The 13526-nt window shown below is 51.1% G+C and overlaps 2 protein-coding genes across 4 annotated transcripts in view; one reads left to right on the top strand and one right to left on the bottom strand.

Annotated features, from left to right (window-relative positions):
• INPP5J (inositol polyphosphate-5-phosphatase J) overlaps positions 1 to 12277 on the bottom strand; it is a 37389-nt gene extending 25112 nt beyond the window's left edge. Inside the window, exons 1-2 of one of the 3 annotated variants that reach the window (XM_083417625.1) lie at positions 12187 to 12277; positions 4692 to 5530 (exon numbers count right to left, since the gene is read on the bottom strand). In XM_083417625.1, coding sequence (XP_083273751.1) covers positions 4692 to 5530 — 839 coding nt within the window. In that variant the 5' untranslated portion in view covers positions 12187 to 12277. Of the gene's footprint in view, positions 1 to 4691; positions 5531 to 6653; positions 6783 to 11992; positions 12020 to 12186 lie in introns of those variants that run through there. The other 2 variants (XM_083417624.1, XM_083417623.1) reach the window with 2 other exon arrangements.
• The window catches only part of SELENOM (selenoprotein M), a 33918-nt gene continuing 27228 nt past the window's right edge, over positions 6837 to 13526 (top strand). Inside the window, exon 1 of the mRNA XM_083418007.1 lies at positions 6837 to 6965. Coding sequence (XP_083274133.1) covers positions 6936 to 6965 — 30 coding nt within the window. The 5' untranslated portion in view covers positions 6837 to 6935. The remainder of the gene's footprint in view (positions 6966 to 13526) is intronic.

The following is a 13526-nucleotide window of genomic DNA, read 5'->3' as shown; positions in this document are numbered from 1 at the left end:
CTTCATTATGTTGATTATGTACAGGAGTGCTCTAACTCCAAACATATAGCGGTATAGAAATTTATGCATAAATGAATACATATTTATACAGAAGATGCTAACTTCTTTTATTTATTACCTCTGCCTGCCACACTACAATATAAACTTCTTTGGGGCAGTTCAGAATAAATAAGGTTTGAAAAAACAGCTAAAAGCAAAAGCAAAATAGAAAACCGTTTAGGGGAGGGAGAATCCTGCATTACTTGTTATTTATAAAGCTTGGATGAACAGAAAAGTCTCTGTCTGGTGCAAAAATGACCTCCAAGATAACACCACTTGAGCCTCCCTGGAAAATCTGTTCCATTACCAAGGGGCCACCACCAAAAAAGTCCCTCTCCTTAGTGGGGTCCAACAATACCTGGAGGCATCAGACTGACCCCCTTGGATGCTGACATCCACCAGACATTCAGATGTTGGACACCCTCCAAGTGTCTCTGCTTTACAGATTTACAGAAGCTGTCCCAGTTTCTAATTTGTTTTTCCTTAGGACATCCCTATTTTCATCAGAGAAATGTTGGAGAGTATGGAGTTATGTGACCCCGCTGAGCCAAGGAGATAACTAACTATACAACCTTTAGAAGACATCTGAAAGCAGCCCTGTATAGGGAAGTTTTTAAATGTTTAATATTTTATTATGGTTTTATTATGGGACGTGAGTGGCACTGTGGTGTAAACCACTGAGCCTTGGGCTTTCTAATCGGAAGGTCGGCAGTTCGAATCCCCGTGACGGGGTGAGCTCCTGTTGCTCGGTCCCTGCTCCTGCCAACCTAGCAGTTCAAAAGCACATCAAAGTGCAAGTAGATAAATAGGTACCGCTCTGGCGGGAAGGTAAACGGCGTTTCCGTGTGCTGCTCTGGTTCACCAGAAGTGGCTTAGTCATGCTGGCCACATGACCTGGAAAAACTGTCTGCAGACAAATGTTGGCTCCCTCGGCCAGTAAAGCGAGATGAGCGCTGCAACCCCAGAGTCGTTCGCGACTGGACTTAGCTGTCAGGGGTCCCTTTACCTATATATCTTGGAAGGTGCCCAGAGCGGCTGGGGCAACCCTGTCAGATGGATGGTGTCAGTGCTTTTTTCTGGTGGGGACGCAAAGGGATGCATACCCCTAAACATTTTGTGAATATTTGTACTTTTGTCCGTTTACTGTATTTATTTTCCCTGATTTGAACTATAAAATGGTGGTTTTCCTTGAGTCAAAATGAGAGTACCCCTAAACATTTTTTAAGGAAAAGAAGCACTGGGCAGGGTATATATAAAACAACAACAATTGAATAAGATGTCCCTATTTTCATTGGATAAATGTTGGAGGGTATGTAATAATTTTATTATTTATGCCCCACTCATCTGACTGGGTTGCCCCAGCCACTCTGAGCGGCTTCCAGCAAAATATAAAAATGCAATAAAACATCAAACATTTTTAAAAATCCCTATAAAGGGCTGCCTTCGGGTGGACTACAAAACTTTTGTTGGACTACAAAACCCTTTGGATGCAGCCAGCATGGCCAATGATCACGGAACTGGAGTCCTGCAACAGCAAAGTCGTGAGATTCAAATTCAATAAATAAAACACAACAACACTGTAGCCAACTAACCCCCAGTTAAAACCTCGCTTTGGCCACAAATGCACGAAGGGATCTCTGCAGAGACACTCTCTGGCTCAGATGCTTAGGGCAGGGCGCTGATAATGCCAAGGTTGCAGGTTCAATCCTTGCATGAGACAGTTGCATATTCCTGCATTCCTACGATCTATGATTCTTTCGGCCTTGCCTGCAGGGCTGTCATTAGCCAGGGATGGAGCTGATGTCCTCATGATGTTCTCCAAGACTCCCGGCAGCCAGCACAGCGAGCAGTCAGGAATAGCGGGAGCTGTCGTCAACCAACGGGCACTAATAGAATTTAAGCACTCTGACCGTTTGGCACGTGCCATTTTCAGACGCCGCTGTGCTAATATGATTGGCATGGCCAGCTGGAATGCTCAGTGCCTGGCAGAAGCCCCCAGAGGGCCACTGGCCACGGCAGGCTCCCTGGCAATAAATCCCAGGGCATTAACACAATTAAACCGCATATGCGGAAAGGAGCCAGTTAGCGTCAGCAAAAAGGACTCGCTGCAGGTGCAAGGGGGGGCCGCTGCTCCATGGGAGAAGGGCTTGCTTGGCCCTCCAGCAGGAGGGAGCTGGTTCCAAGTTGCTTATGCCAGGCATCCTGATAGCCCCATTGGGGGGGGGCAGAGGGAATGACTGGTGGCTCTCTAGTTGTTGGATTCTCAGTTCCCGTCAGCTCCAGCCAGCAGGATGCAATGTCCAAATTGGACCCAACCCTAGCCGGCATCGCTGGGAAGTTGGGTTGTGAAACGAGGGCACAATTTAGGAAGCCACAGAGAAGGACACACACAGAGACACACCTACAGGGTTGCTCCTAAAGGAGTGAAGCCCAGTTTTTCTTACCAGCTCACTGGCACTATGCCGAAAGGGACAATAGTTACGAACCATAAAAACAAGCCTCAGTACAAAGGTCTTATGGCAAAGGCTTAAAGATAAGACCGGTTTGGCCCGTTTAATGTTGCAATAATTATAATGAGGTTTGCTGTAAAAAGGTGGTCTACTCTCTCATTCATAGTGTGAAGCGGCAGCAGCGGCAAAAAATAAAATAGGCTAATGCAATTCTAGGCTGCATCAATAGAAGTCCAGAGTCCAGATCAAGGGAAGTGATAGTCCCACTCTATTCAGACCTCATCTGGGGTTCTGTGTCCAGTTCTGGGCACCCCAGAGTAAGAAGGCTAATGACAAGCCAGAAGGTCCGCAGAGGAGGGCAGCCAAGATAATTAAGAGTCTGGGACTCAAACCTTAAGAGAAACGGTTGAGGGAGTTATAATATCAATATTATAATAAGTTGTTGTTGTTATATTTTATTATTTATTATTTATACCCCGCCCATCTGGCTGGGCTTTCCCAGCCACCCTGGGTGGCTCCCAACAGAATTAGAAGCACAATAAAACATCAAACATTAGAAAGTTCCCTAAACAGGGCTGCCTTCAGGTGTCTTCTAAAAGTCAGATTGTTGTTTATTTCCTTGACATCTGATGGGAGGGTATTCCACAGGGAGGGTGCCACTACCGAGAAGGCCCTCTGCCTGGTTCCCTGTAACCTCACTTCTTGCAGGGAGGGAACCGCCAGAAGGCCCTCGGAGCTGGATCTCAGTGTCTGTGCTGGACGATGGGGGTGGAGACGCTCCTTCAGGTATATCGGGCTGAAGCTCTTTAGGGCTTTAAAGATCAGCACCAACACTTTGAATTGTGCTTGGAAACGTATATGGTCTCAGTGGCCACTCCCAGTCACCAGTCTAGCTGATGCATTCTGAGTATGTTTAGCCTGAAGGAGGAGACCGAGAGGTGATATGAAAGCTGTCTTCAAATATCTGAAGGAGGATATTGGATATGGGAAATGGAGCAAGCTTGTTATTTGCTGCTCCAGAGGGTAGGGTCCAAAGCTGCTCAACAGTGGAATGGACTGCCTGAGAAGGTAGCCAAACTCTTCTTCACTGGAGTTTCCTAAACAGAGGTTGAATGCTCATCTGTTAAGGGTTCTTTAGCTGTGATTCTGGAATTGCTGGGGGTGGACTAGATGGTGCTTGGGGACAGCTTCGAACTCTACGATTCTATGACTGAATGATGGGCATCGGGATTCATCAATGTGGTACCTCTGGTTACGTACTTATTTCATTCTGGAGGTCTGTTCTTAACCTGAAACTGCTCTTAACCTGAAGCACCACTTTAGCTAATGGGGCCTCCCACTGCTGCCATGCCGCCGCCGCGCAATTTCTGTTCTCATCCTGAAGCAAGGTACCCGAGGTACTATTTCTGGGTTAGTGGAGTCTGTAACCTGAAGCGTATGTAACCTGAGGTACCAACTGTATCTAGAGGGACAATACATGAAAGTCTTTCAATAAAAACTACAGTGGTACCTCAAGTTACATAAGCTTCAGGTTACAGACTCCGCTAACCCAGAAATAGTACCTTGGGTTAAGAACTTTGCTTCATTAGCTAAAGTGGTACCTCAGGTTAAGAACAGTTTCAGGTTAAGAACGGACCTCCAAAATGAATTAAGTTCTTAACCCAAGATACCACTGTATATCTATCTATCTATCTATCTATCTATCTATCTATCTATCTGGACACAAGCTCCCCAACCCCAACGCGATGCAATTTGCATCTCACTGACCCTCCCCTGCTTCAAAAAAGCAACCTTCCTCCTAACCCGTAGGTAGGCAAGCTAAGGCCTGGGAGCCAGACCCAACCCAATTGCCTTCTAAATCCAGCCTGTGGACGGTCCAGGAATGAGTGTGTTTTTACATGAGTAGAATGTGTCTTTTTATTTAAAATGCACCTCTGGGTTATTTGTGGGGCTTGCCTGGTGTTTTTACATGAGCAGAATGTGTGCTTTTATTTAAAATGCATCTCTGGATTATTTGTGGGGCATAGGAATTCCTTCATATATATTTTTCAAAATATAGTCCGGCCCACCACTTGGTCTGAGGGACGGTGGACCAGCCCATGGCTGAAAAAGGTTGCTGACCCCTGTCCCATCTGCTCTTGGTCCCTCACCCCATCACCTGAGCCATCGCTCCCCCCCCCCATCACACCCAGTCTGCCTCACCGAAACTCATTGTCCTGCTTGGTGTGAGGCTGGCCGAGTCGCATCAGAAAGCTTTCCTTGAGATTCATGTTGCTGCTGCCCAGGTCCTGGGATTTGGGGGGCTGCCGGAGCCTGCCATACGAGACGATGTCCTCCGACTCAGCCTTGGAGAGCATGGCGGACTTAGAGGGGCCCACCCTTCCTCCGCCCGAGATGTACTCGCTCGAGATGGCTTTCGGGAGGGACATGGGCCGGTGCGAGGAGCCGGAGCGACCCAGGTAGATGTGGTCACTGGATTCGGCCTTTGGGAGAGTGTCCTTGAGTTCCACCGTGGCAAGGATGCCAGAGGTCACTGGGTCCAGGCCACAAAGTTCTGGGAGCACACCCCGGCTGGGCGACTGGCTGAGTTTCATGGAGGGAGAGACGTTGGATTGGGTTGACGAGCTGCCGGAAGCTGGAGACAATGGCCGTAACTCTACCGGAGAACGCAGGTTTGGGGTGTTGAATGCATGGCCGCCCCCAGAGCCCTCCGGCTGGGCTCTGTTGAGATCCAAGGAGAGAGGCTGGTTCTGTCTCTCAGATGCCGAACGGCGAGACCCGTCGGGCTGCAACCGGGTGTGGAAAGAGTCAAAGAGCGAGTCAGGCCTAGTCCCACTTGGCAGGTTTCCTCCAGTATACACAGCATTGTTGGATCCCTCAGGCTGGTACCGGACTGTCCCATCTGAGGCGTACTGGTTGCTGGCAGGAGAGAACAGCCCTGGCGACGCCAATCCTGTGATGCTGTTGCGTGGAGACACCGGCTGGGACCCGATGGGGGAGGGCGGGCCTTGGTCCCTGCTGCCACGGTGACTGGACTCCATCTTGAAGAAGAGGGGAGAAAAGGGCAGAGCACATTAGACAGCCGCGTGGCATGTGAGGCCCTGCCTGCCAGCCTATCTTCATGCAAAGATGCCCACAATGACCCTGGCAGGCGCGAGGAACCCGTCTCAGTTTTGCCCACAAATTCTGCAGCGGCGTCCGCAGAGCAGAGCCAAGGAAGGTCATGGCTAGAGCCAGGCTCTGATGGGAATTCTCTGCAAGGAGGTTTTTGCAATATATCTGGCATGTCCCTGTGAGGTCAATGCAACCTCCTTCCTTCTCGTCTTCTCTTCCAAGGCTGGCTAGGACCACATGGCCCATGCAAGAGAACCTCCCTGACTCTTAACCTCAGGAATGGACAGACAGAGGGTACACCATGTCTCTGTATACAAAGGCTGCCCTTTGAGATGACCTGGGCTCTCAGCATCTGCTCCTAACCCTGCCCTCTTCTTCATGTTCACCAGACCTTCTGAAGAAGCCCTTGCAGCACCCTGGGGCAATGAACTCCAGGCGGCAATTGTGACACAGCGTGAATTCCTTCAGATACCAGGCAGTTTGCTCCCAGCCCAAATTCAATAGAAACTGGGAACACAGGAAACTACTACCTTCTACTGAATCAGACCATTGGTCCAGCCAGCTTGGTGTTGCCTCCACTGACTGGCTCTCCAGAGTTTCAGTCTCTCCTAGCCTTGCCTGGAGATGCCAGGGACTGAACCCGGGACCTTCCACATGGAAAAAATAAATCAATACTCTGCCACTGAACGCCAGCCCTTTCTCCAAGTTGTTTTCAGTGACATACCAGTTTCTGTGGTTCCCAACAGCCTTTGACAGCTCTTATTCCAGATTGACATAACTACCACACACACAGGCGCCTACAACATGGGTGGTTAGCCGGTCACCCTCCAGATGTTACTGGACTCCCATCATCCCTGACCCTTGACTAAGGGGTTAACAGGAGCTGGAGTTTCAACAATGAATGGACGGGCCCAAGGGAACTGTCCAATTCCTGAAGTTCCCATGCCCCCCCCCTCCACCCCATAGCAAAGGAGTGATTATCGTGAATTTCAGGTCAGATCTGAAACACATCGAGAGACTTCATTTCCCTGACGCTTCCTGGCACAGTACCCAAACCCATCCAAACAGGGAGAATTCATGGCCTTCCTCTGACGAATCACTTTCCATGCCACCATGCCTAGATTCTCCGGGTGGCAGGAGGTTGGCATCGCTTTCCTGTGCCAACAGCCGTGGAATGTTGGGGCTGAGGGTTCTCTCTCCTGGGAAAGAAGCCTGGGCAAGTGGCCAGCGGCCAGCCAGGGTCTGAAGGGGGAAGGTTAGGGTTCAAGGTTATGACTGGTGAAGCCCTATATGGTTGGGACCTAGGCTACCAGAAAGACCGTATCTCCCTCTATGAACCTGCCCAGGTGGCACAACCCTCAGGTAAGCATCTCCTCTAGGTTCCAACAACATCAGAGGCACAGCTTTTGGTGACACGAGGGAGAGCCTTTTCAGAGACTGCACCCAGATTGTGGGATTCCCTCCCCAGAGAGGACAAGCTGGCTCCTTCTGCCAGCAAGCTGAGACCTTCCTGTTTCAAAGGCAGGCCTCTGAAAATTGTCACACAGGTGATGCTGAAGGTCGGGTGGCTGTCAGGGCAAACTGGGTTTGAACTGCTGGCTCCAAATATGTTCTGATGTGGTTTAATAACTATTTTTAACTAGTTAGTTCTCATTAAATGTAAAGGTAAAGGGACCCCTGATCGTTAGGTCCAGTAACTGACGACTCTGGGGTTGCGGCGCTCATCTCGCTTTATTGGCCGAGGGAGCCGGCGTACAGCTTCCAGGTCATGTGGCCAGCATGACTAAACCGCTTCTGGCAAACCAGAGCAGTGCACGGAAACGCCGTTTACCTTCCTGCCGGAGTGGTACCTATTTATCTACTTGCACTATGTGCTTTCGAACTGCTAGGTTGGCAGGAGTAGGGACCGAGCAACGGGAGCTCACCCCGTCGCAGGGATTCGAACCACCGACCTTCTGATCAGCAAGTCCTAGGCTCTGTGGTTTAACCCGCAGTATAGAAATGATAATCATCATCATCATCATCCCAACGGTCCTCTCTAGACCAACCCTGGCAATGCAAGAATAACAACTAAAGACCACCACCCAAACTCTGCCTTAAAAACAAAAGAGATTCAACTACCTTCCAAAGCAGTCTATTCCACCCTCTTACAGCTCTATTATTATATTAACTCATTTTTTAAATTATGTATAATCAGTAATTAGTTATTATTATAAGAAGCACTGTAATAATACATTCAATATCACCATATCGGGGAAAGAGCCCTTGCCTGCCTCCTTTTTTTTTTTTTAAACCAGACTCTAATTGCCTTGATAGCTCGGACAAAGAAACCGACTGAGTCAGGCTAACAGCAAATCAATATTCAACAATCTCCCCATACACAGCGAGAGGGTCTTCCCTGCAATGCCCCCAACATATGCAGACAGCATTCTGTAAACAAGAATCAACAGTCCCCACCCCAGTTTCAGAGCAGAGAAACTAGCCAGCCACAGGGGCTAGGGCCATAGCTCAGTGGAAAAGCTCCTATATAATTGCATACAGAAGGTATTGGGTTCAATCCCTGGCCTCTCCAGATGTCCTGTGTTCGAAAACTGCTGCCAATGCAAACTATATTGAGCTAGATACTGAGCCTCGGTGTAAGGCAACTTCTTGTATTCTTATTACATAGGACTTATGCCAGGGTTAGACTCTTTGCCCAACAGAGAGCTGGTGTGGCACAGCAGTTAGAGTGTCAGACTAGGACCTGGGAGACCAAGGTTCGAATCCCCGCTTCAGTCATGAAGCTCATTACCTTGGGCCAGTCGCTGCCTCTTGGCTCACAGGGCTGTTGTGATTATAAAATTGGGGAGGGGACGAGGGAGCTCCTTGGAGGAAAAGTGGAATAAGTTTAAAGATAAATACATAGGCTGAGCTTTTAACATCATGATCATACAGACTGTGCTTTTTGCACTGTGGTTTAACAATCCCTCTTCGCAGGGAGCTGTGGGAACTGTAGCTCTGTGATGGGAATAGGGAAGTCTCCTAACAGCTCTCAGCACCTCCAACAAACTACAGCTCCCAAAATTATTATTTGGGGGGAGGGGAGTCATGGTCGCTCAAAGAGGTATTGCAGTGTTTTAAATGGATGGGGCAAATGTGACCTAACATGGCTTCTCACTCCAGAAACCTTTTCAAAGTGTGGAAGGCAGGGACTGGAGGCTGGAGCGTCTGTGCGGGCTTCACCAGTGAGTTGCAGCCTGCTCCTGTCGGAGAGGCCTGAGGCCTTCAGCCTGCCAGAAAGACCCACCGCCAACACCTGCACTAGAAGACAAACAGGGTGCTGACAGCACTGTGCAAGAGAAATGCACTCTGCACATGCTCTTGAGCGCTCCCTTGTTGGCAATGACATCGCTCGTCTCTGGGGCTCAAAACCTGGTAGTAAAATGAGCTCTGAGGCTCGGATCCTGCGTGTGAGCAAAGAACTACATGGAGTTTTTGAAAGAGCTGGACCACCGACTCTAAACCAGTACAGGGTTAAACCCGCCCCCCCTCCCACACACACACTTTTCTTGCCCTCGGGAAATCTTACAGGAAGTAATTTCAACACAGTATTCATTACATGCTAAATCCTCAAAGAAAGGAAAGATTAACCTTTCTCCAAGCTTCCTTGGGCTGACCCCTCCTTCCCTTGCACCCCACAAATGGGGGGGAAAGCAGCTTTTTTAGCTTTCTGAGGAAAAGTCCCTCCTGCCTCAGTTTCCCCATCTGTGCACTTAATATATTTATTGCATTTTTTTCCACGGAGCTCAAGGTGGGATGGAGAGGGCTCCTTCTCTTTAAGCCACACAACCACCCTCTGGGGTGGGTATCGGCTGAGAGACAGCGACCACCAGCCCAAGGTCAAGTGGGGATTTGAACCTGGGTCTCATCAGACACTTTTACCTCTATGCCACACTGGTTTGCCCGACTGCAAAAAGGGAGTCCGCTAGGGCTCACAATCAAAATCAGTGGAGGCTGGTTTATTAGTGCCATTGTGGAAAACGGCCCCACCAACCTCAGCCAGCCCCCACCTGCCAGCCTTCTTAGAGACATCCGGTCCAGGGGGTGGCACTGCCAAAACCGCTTCCTCCTCCTCCTCTGTCAGTGTTGCCCTTGGCAAACTCAGCGCAGAGGAGGATGGGGACAACACAAAACTAGAATGAGATGGTGCTGTCTATTGCGGGGAGGGCAGCCCCCGCTTTCCACCCCAGCAGCCCCAACTAGCACCACCTGCCATAGAGGATTGGTGGGCACCTTCTGCCCTCCACAGTGCCCATCTCTCGCAGCTTACGTGCCCTTCATTTCCCTTCCCCTCTCTCTCCTGCTCTGCCCGGCTGGATGCAGAGCTCCCAGTCCTGCTGACAGCGAGAAAGGTAGAGGACGTCCTCTCTCCCCAGCTCCCTTTCCCCAGAAGAGAGCGTCCTCTCCCCGCCTCCCCTCCCTCTCTGCCTAGGCCTGCCCAATGCCCGCCTTGCTGCTGCTGCTGCCAGGTGGGCATATTCGTTCACCTTGGCATCCATGCTTTTGCATCTCCCGAAAGCAGGAAGCGGGCACAGAGTGCCTGCGGCAGGCAGACCCCGGGCGCTTTTGCCACCAGCAGGAGGAGAGAGGAAAAGGGGGTGTTTGCTCGACAGTGCCAGCTGCAGACTTAAAAAAAAGGATTTGCCCGCAGACCAGCTGGCACTAGAATGGGCAAGGGCACCAAAGGAGTTTGGCCCCAGCAAGAGCTGGAGAAAAGGGGTGGGGGAAAGGTGTAGCTTAGACACCAGGATGGCAGCTGGCAAGGGGGTGTAACGAAGGGGCATCCAGGAAAGATTTAAAAGGCACATTTTCCTGGAAAGGTGACATGGGACATCTGGTGGCATCAGACAGGGGGTGTCCATGTAAACCCACCACTTCTCCAAAGCCCCTAGTTCAACCCCACACACCCAATCTACACACACACACACCATCTGAAACAAAGGCCATGTAGGCGTTTAAAGCTGACTTTCAAGATTCCTCCATCTGCCGTTATCCTTACTTCACCCCAACCCCCCCCCCCACGTGTCTAAAATTAGATTGTAAGCCGTTTGGGGCAGGGAACCACCCTTTGCATATTTTGCTCTACAGAGCCCCCTATCACTAATTGAGTATAATATTGTGCCAATGTTGTTGATGATGATGATAGTAATAACAGTAATAGCAAGGGAGATGGCCTTAGCAGAGTAGGGGGGTTGTGTGGGGTGGGGGGGTCTGGCTGTCCATCACCACTATGTCACCCTCTTCCCCATAAGCAAAGGCTGAGAGCCAGCAGGTTGTCGTGGTTAGAATGTCTGGCTGAGACCAGGGTTCGAATCCTCCACTCAGCCACATGAAACTTATTGGGTGATCTTGAGTGCCAAACCAAGTTCACAGGGTTGTCCTGAGGAATCCATAAGGGAGGGAGGAGATCTGAATCCCTTGTTCAGCCACAGAATTCATTGGGTGATCTTGGGTGCCAATCACTGCCTCTCAGCCTAGCCTACCTCACAGGGTTGTTGTTGCGGGGGTTAACTGAGGGGAGAACCACATATACCCAGTGGCATAGCGTGGGTTGTCAGCACCCGGGGCAAGGCAAGTAATTTGCGCCTCCTAACCCATGGAGCCAGGTAGGGGCAGAGAGCTGCGAGTGCGAGTGCGCCCCCCACCCCATGTTGCGCCCGGTGCGGCCGGCACCCCCTGCACCCCCCACGCTACGCCACTGCATATACCACCTTGAGCTCATCGGAGGAAAATAAGGTAGGATATAAATGTTATGAGCAGATAATAAACAAACAAGCAAGCAAGCAACCTGGAATCTGGGGCAGGGGGAGGAGAAAACAGAGCGCCTCTTGGAAACAGCGGCAGAGCCCAGCTCCGTACAATGGGCACCTCAGAGTCTTCGTGCGGGGAGGGGGAAATCCATCCCAGACCGATCCAGAAAATAGGCAGCCCCAGAATGCACACCTGTCAGATTCGGAAGCTCACCCTTGCACCGAATGGACCACCACACGCACGCTAAAAAGGGGGGGGGTGGCAGGAGGGGGGTCCCTTCTCAAAACCTGGCTGGCGCTTCTGAGATGCGGTGCTCGGTGGTCTTCCCCGTCCCACCTCCCCGGTGCTGCGAGCACTCACACGTGCGCGCACACAATGGACAGATAAGCTCCTCTGAACGCCCCCCCCCCGCAATGCTTAAGAACCAGCCCCCTCCACCCACCACCCCACAATCAGAAGCCAGCCCCCTCCTTTCTGCCCAGACTCTGCGTGTACCCATTTCCCAGAGGAGGTGGGGGGATGAGCGAGCCAGACAGCCGCTCGCTAACTCCCGGGAGGCTCCCCCTCCCACGCACCCGGAGCGTGCCTAACTTACACACCTGAGCCCCCATGCTGGGATTCCGGATTCCTGGCTCCCTCCCCACCGTCGCCCCTTCGCCTCCCCAGCCAGGGCCACCTTCGCCTTCTCCTTCACCTGCCCGGCCATTGGCTCCGGGGCCCGCCGGCTCCGCCAATGGCCTCCGTCCACCTGCGGCCAGGAGGGGGAAGGAGGGCCGGCCCCGTCCGCGCTCACCTGGCGCCGCTCGGACGCCCCCGAGGCGGCTCGGCCCCTGGCCAGCGCCTGCTTCCTCCGGCTGCTGTTGGCGCTGCTGAGCGGCGGCGGCGGCGGCTGCTGCTGCTCCATCGCGTGCGCAGCTCCTTCCCCGGCGATGCTGAGCTCCCTCCCGCAGCCCGGGCAGCCCGTGACGTCACCGGAGCCGGCAACCTGCCGGAGGATTTAAAGGCGCAGGAGAGCGCTGCGGACAGCCGCGTGGGGGCGCTGCGGAGAAGAGGCGAGACTTTGATTGCTAAAAATACCGTACAAGCTGCTAGTCCTCGTGAGCAGCAGGCGCCGGAAAGCGGCGCCGGAGGAGATTCCCAACGGAGTCCGATAATACAACACAACACAACACAACACAACACAACACAACACAACATTTATTAATTATATCCCACTCATCTGGCTGGGTTGGCAGGGCTACTGTTCCTTGATCTTTCCAAGCAGGAGTGCCAGCTTGAATACAGTGGTACCTTGGTTCTCAAACTTAATCCGTTCTGGTAGTCATTCCAAAACCAAAGCGTTCCAAAACCAAGGTGCGCTTTCCCATAGAAAGTAATGCAAAACGGATTAATCTGTTCCAGATTAAGGGACCCCTGACTTTTAAAAACAGCCCCTAAAACAGCAATTTAACATGAATTTTACTATCTAACGACACCATTGATCCATAAAATGAAAGCAATAATCAATGTACTGCAGTCGCACAATCAATCAATCAGTAGCTGAACTGGGTTCCACACAGTCAAAAAAACAAAACAAAAAAGAACTACAAAAATAAGTAGCAAAACCAGACAGACCTCAGCGTAACACTCAAAACAGAAGTGTGGCACTCAAATTGGAAGCATAAAGCTTAAAATGGAGCATGTTTGGCTTCCAAAAAAAAAGTTCACAAACCAGAGCACTTCCAGGTTTGCAGTGTTTGGGTTCCAAGTTGTTTGAATACCAAGGCATTTGAGAACCAAGGTACCACTGTGAAATATTGGGGGGGTCCATGTAAGCCCCACTATGGGGTTAGCCAAGGGGGAGGCAGGTGGGCAGCTGCCCCCCTAAATCAATCCAATCAATACAAATCTGAGATTCTGTCCCCCCCCCCAACAAAAAGCTGCCCGCTAACAAAAATCCTGGCTACATCCATGAGCCCCGCCCCACATAATTCATCACAAGACATGGCACAGGAACAGCATTTGAATGGCAATGTCCATCAACTTGGAAGGGGCTTGGCCCCCTCAATTGGGGGGAGAGGGTGGCAGAAGGGACCTCGGTCCCTAGGAGTTGGCACCTATTTTTCTAAGTCAGGGTGTACCCAAGCAGGTCAA

Source organism: Podarcis tiliguerta (assembly GCF_965153285.1).
Source record: "Podarcis tiliguerta genome assembly, chromosome: 16".
Lineage (NCBI taxonomy): Eukaryota > Metazoa > Chordata > Lepidosauria > Squamata > Lacertidae > Podarcis > Podarcis tiliguerta.
This window is presented reverse-complemented; position numbering and strand designations above follow the sequence as displayed.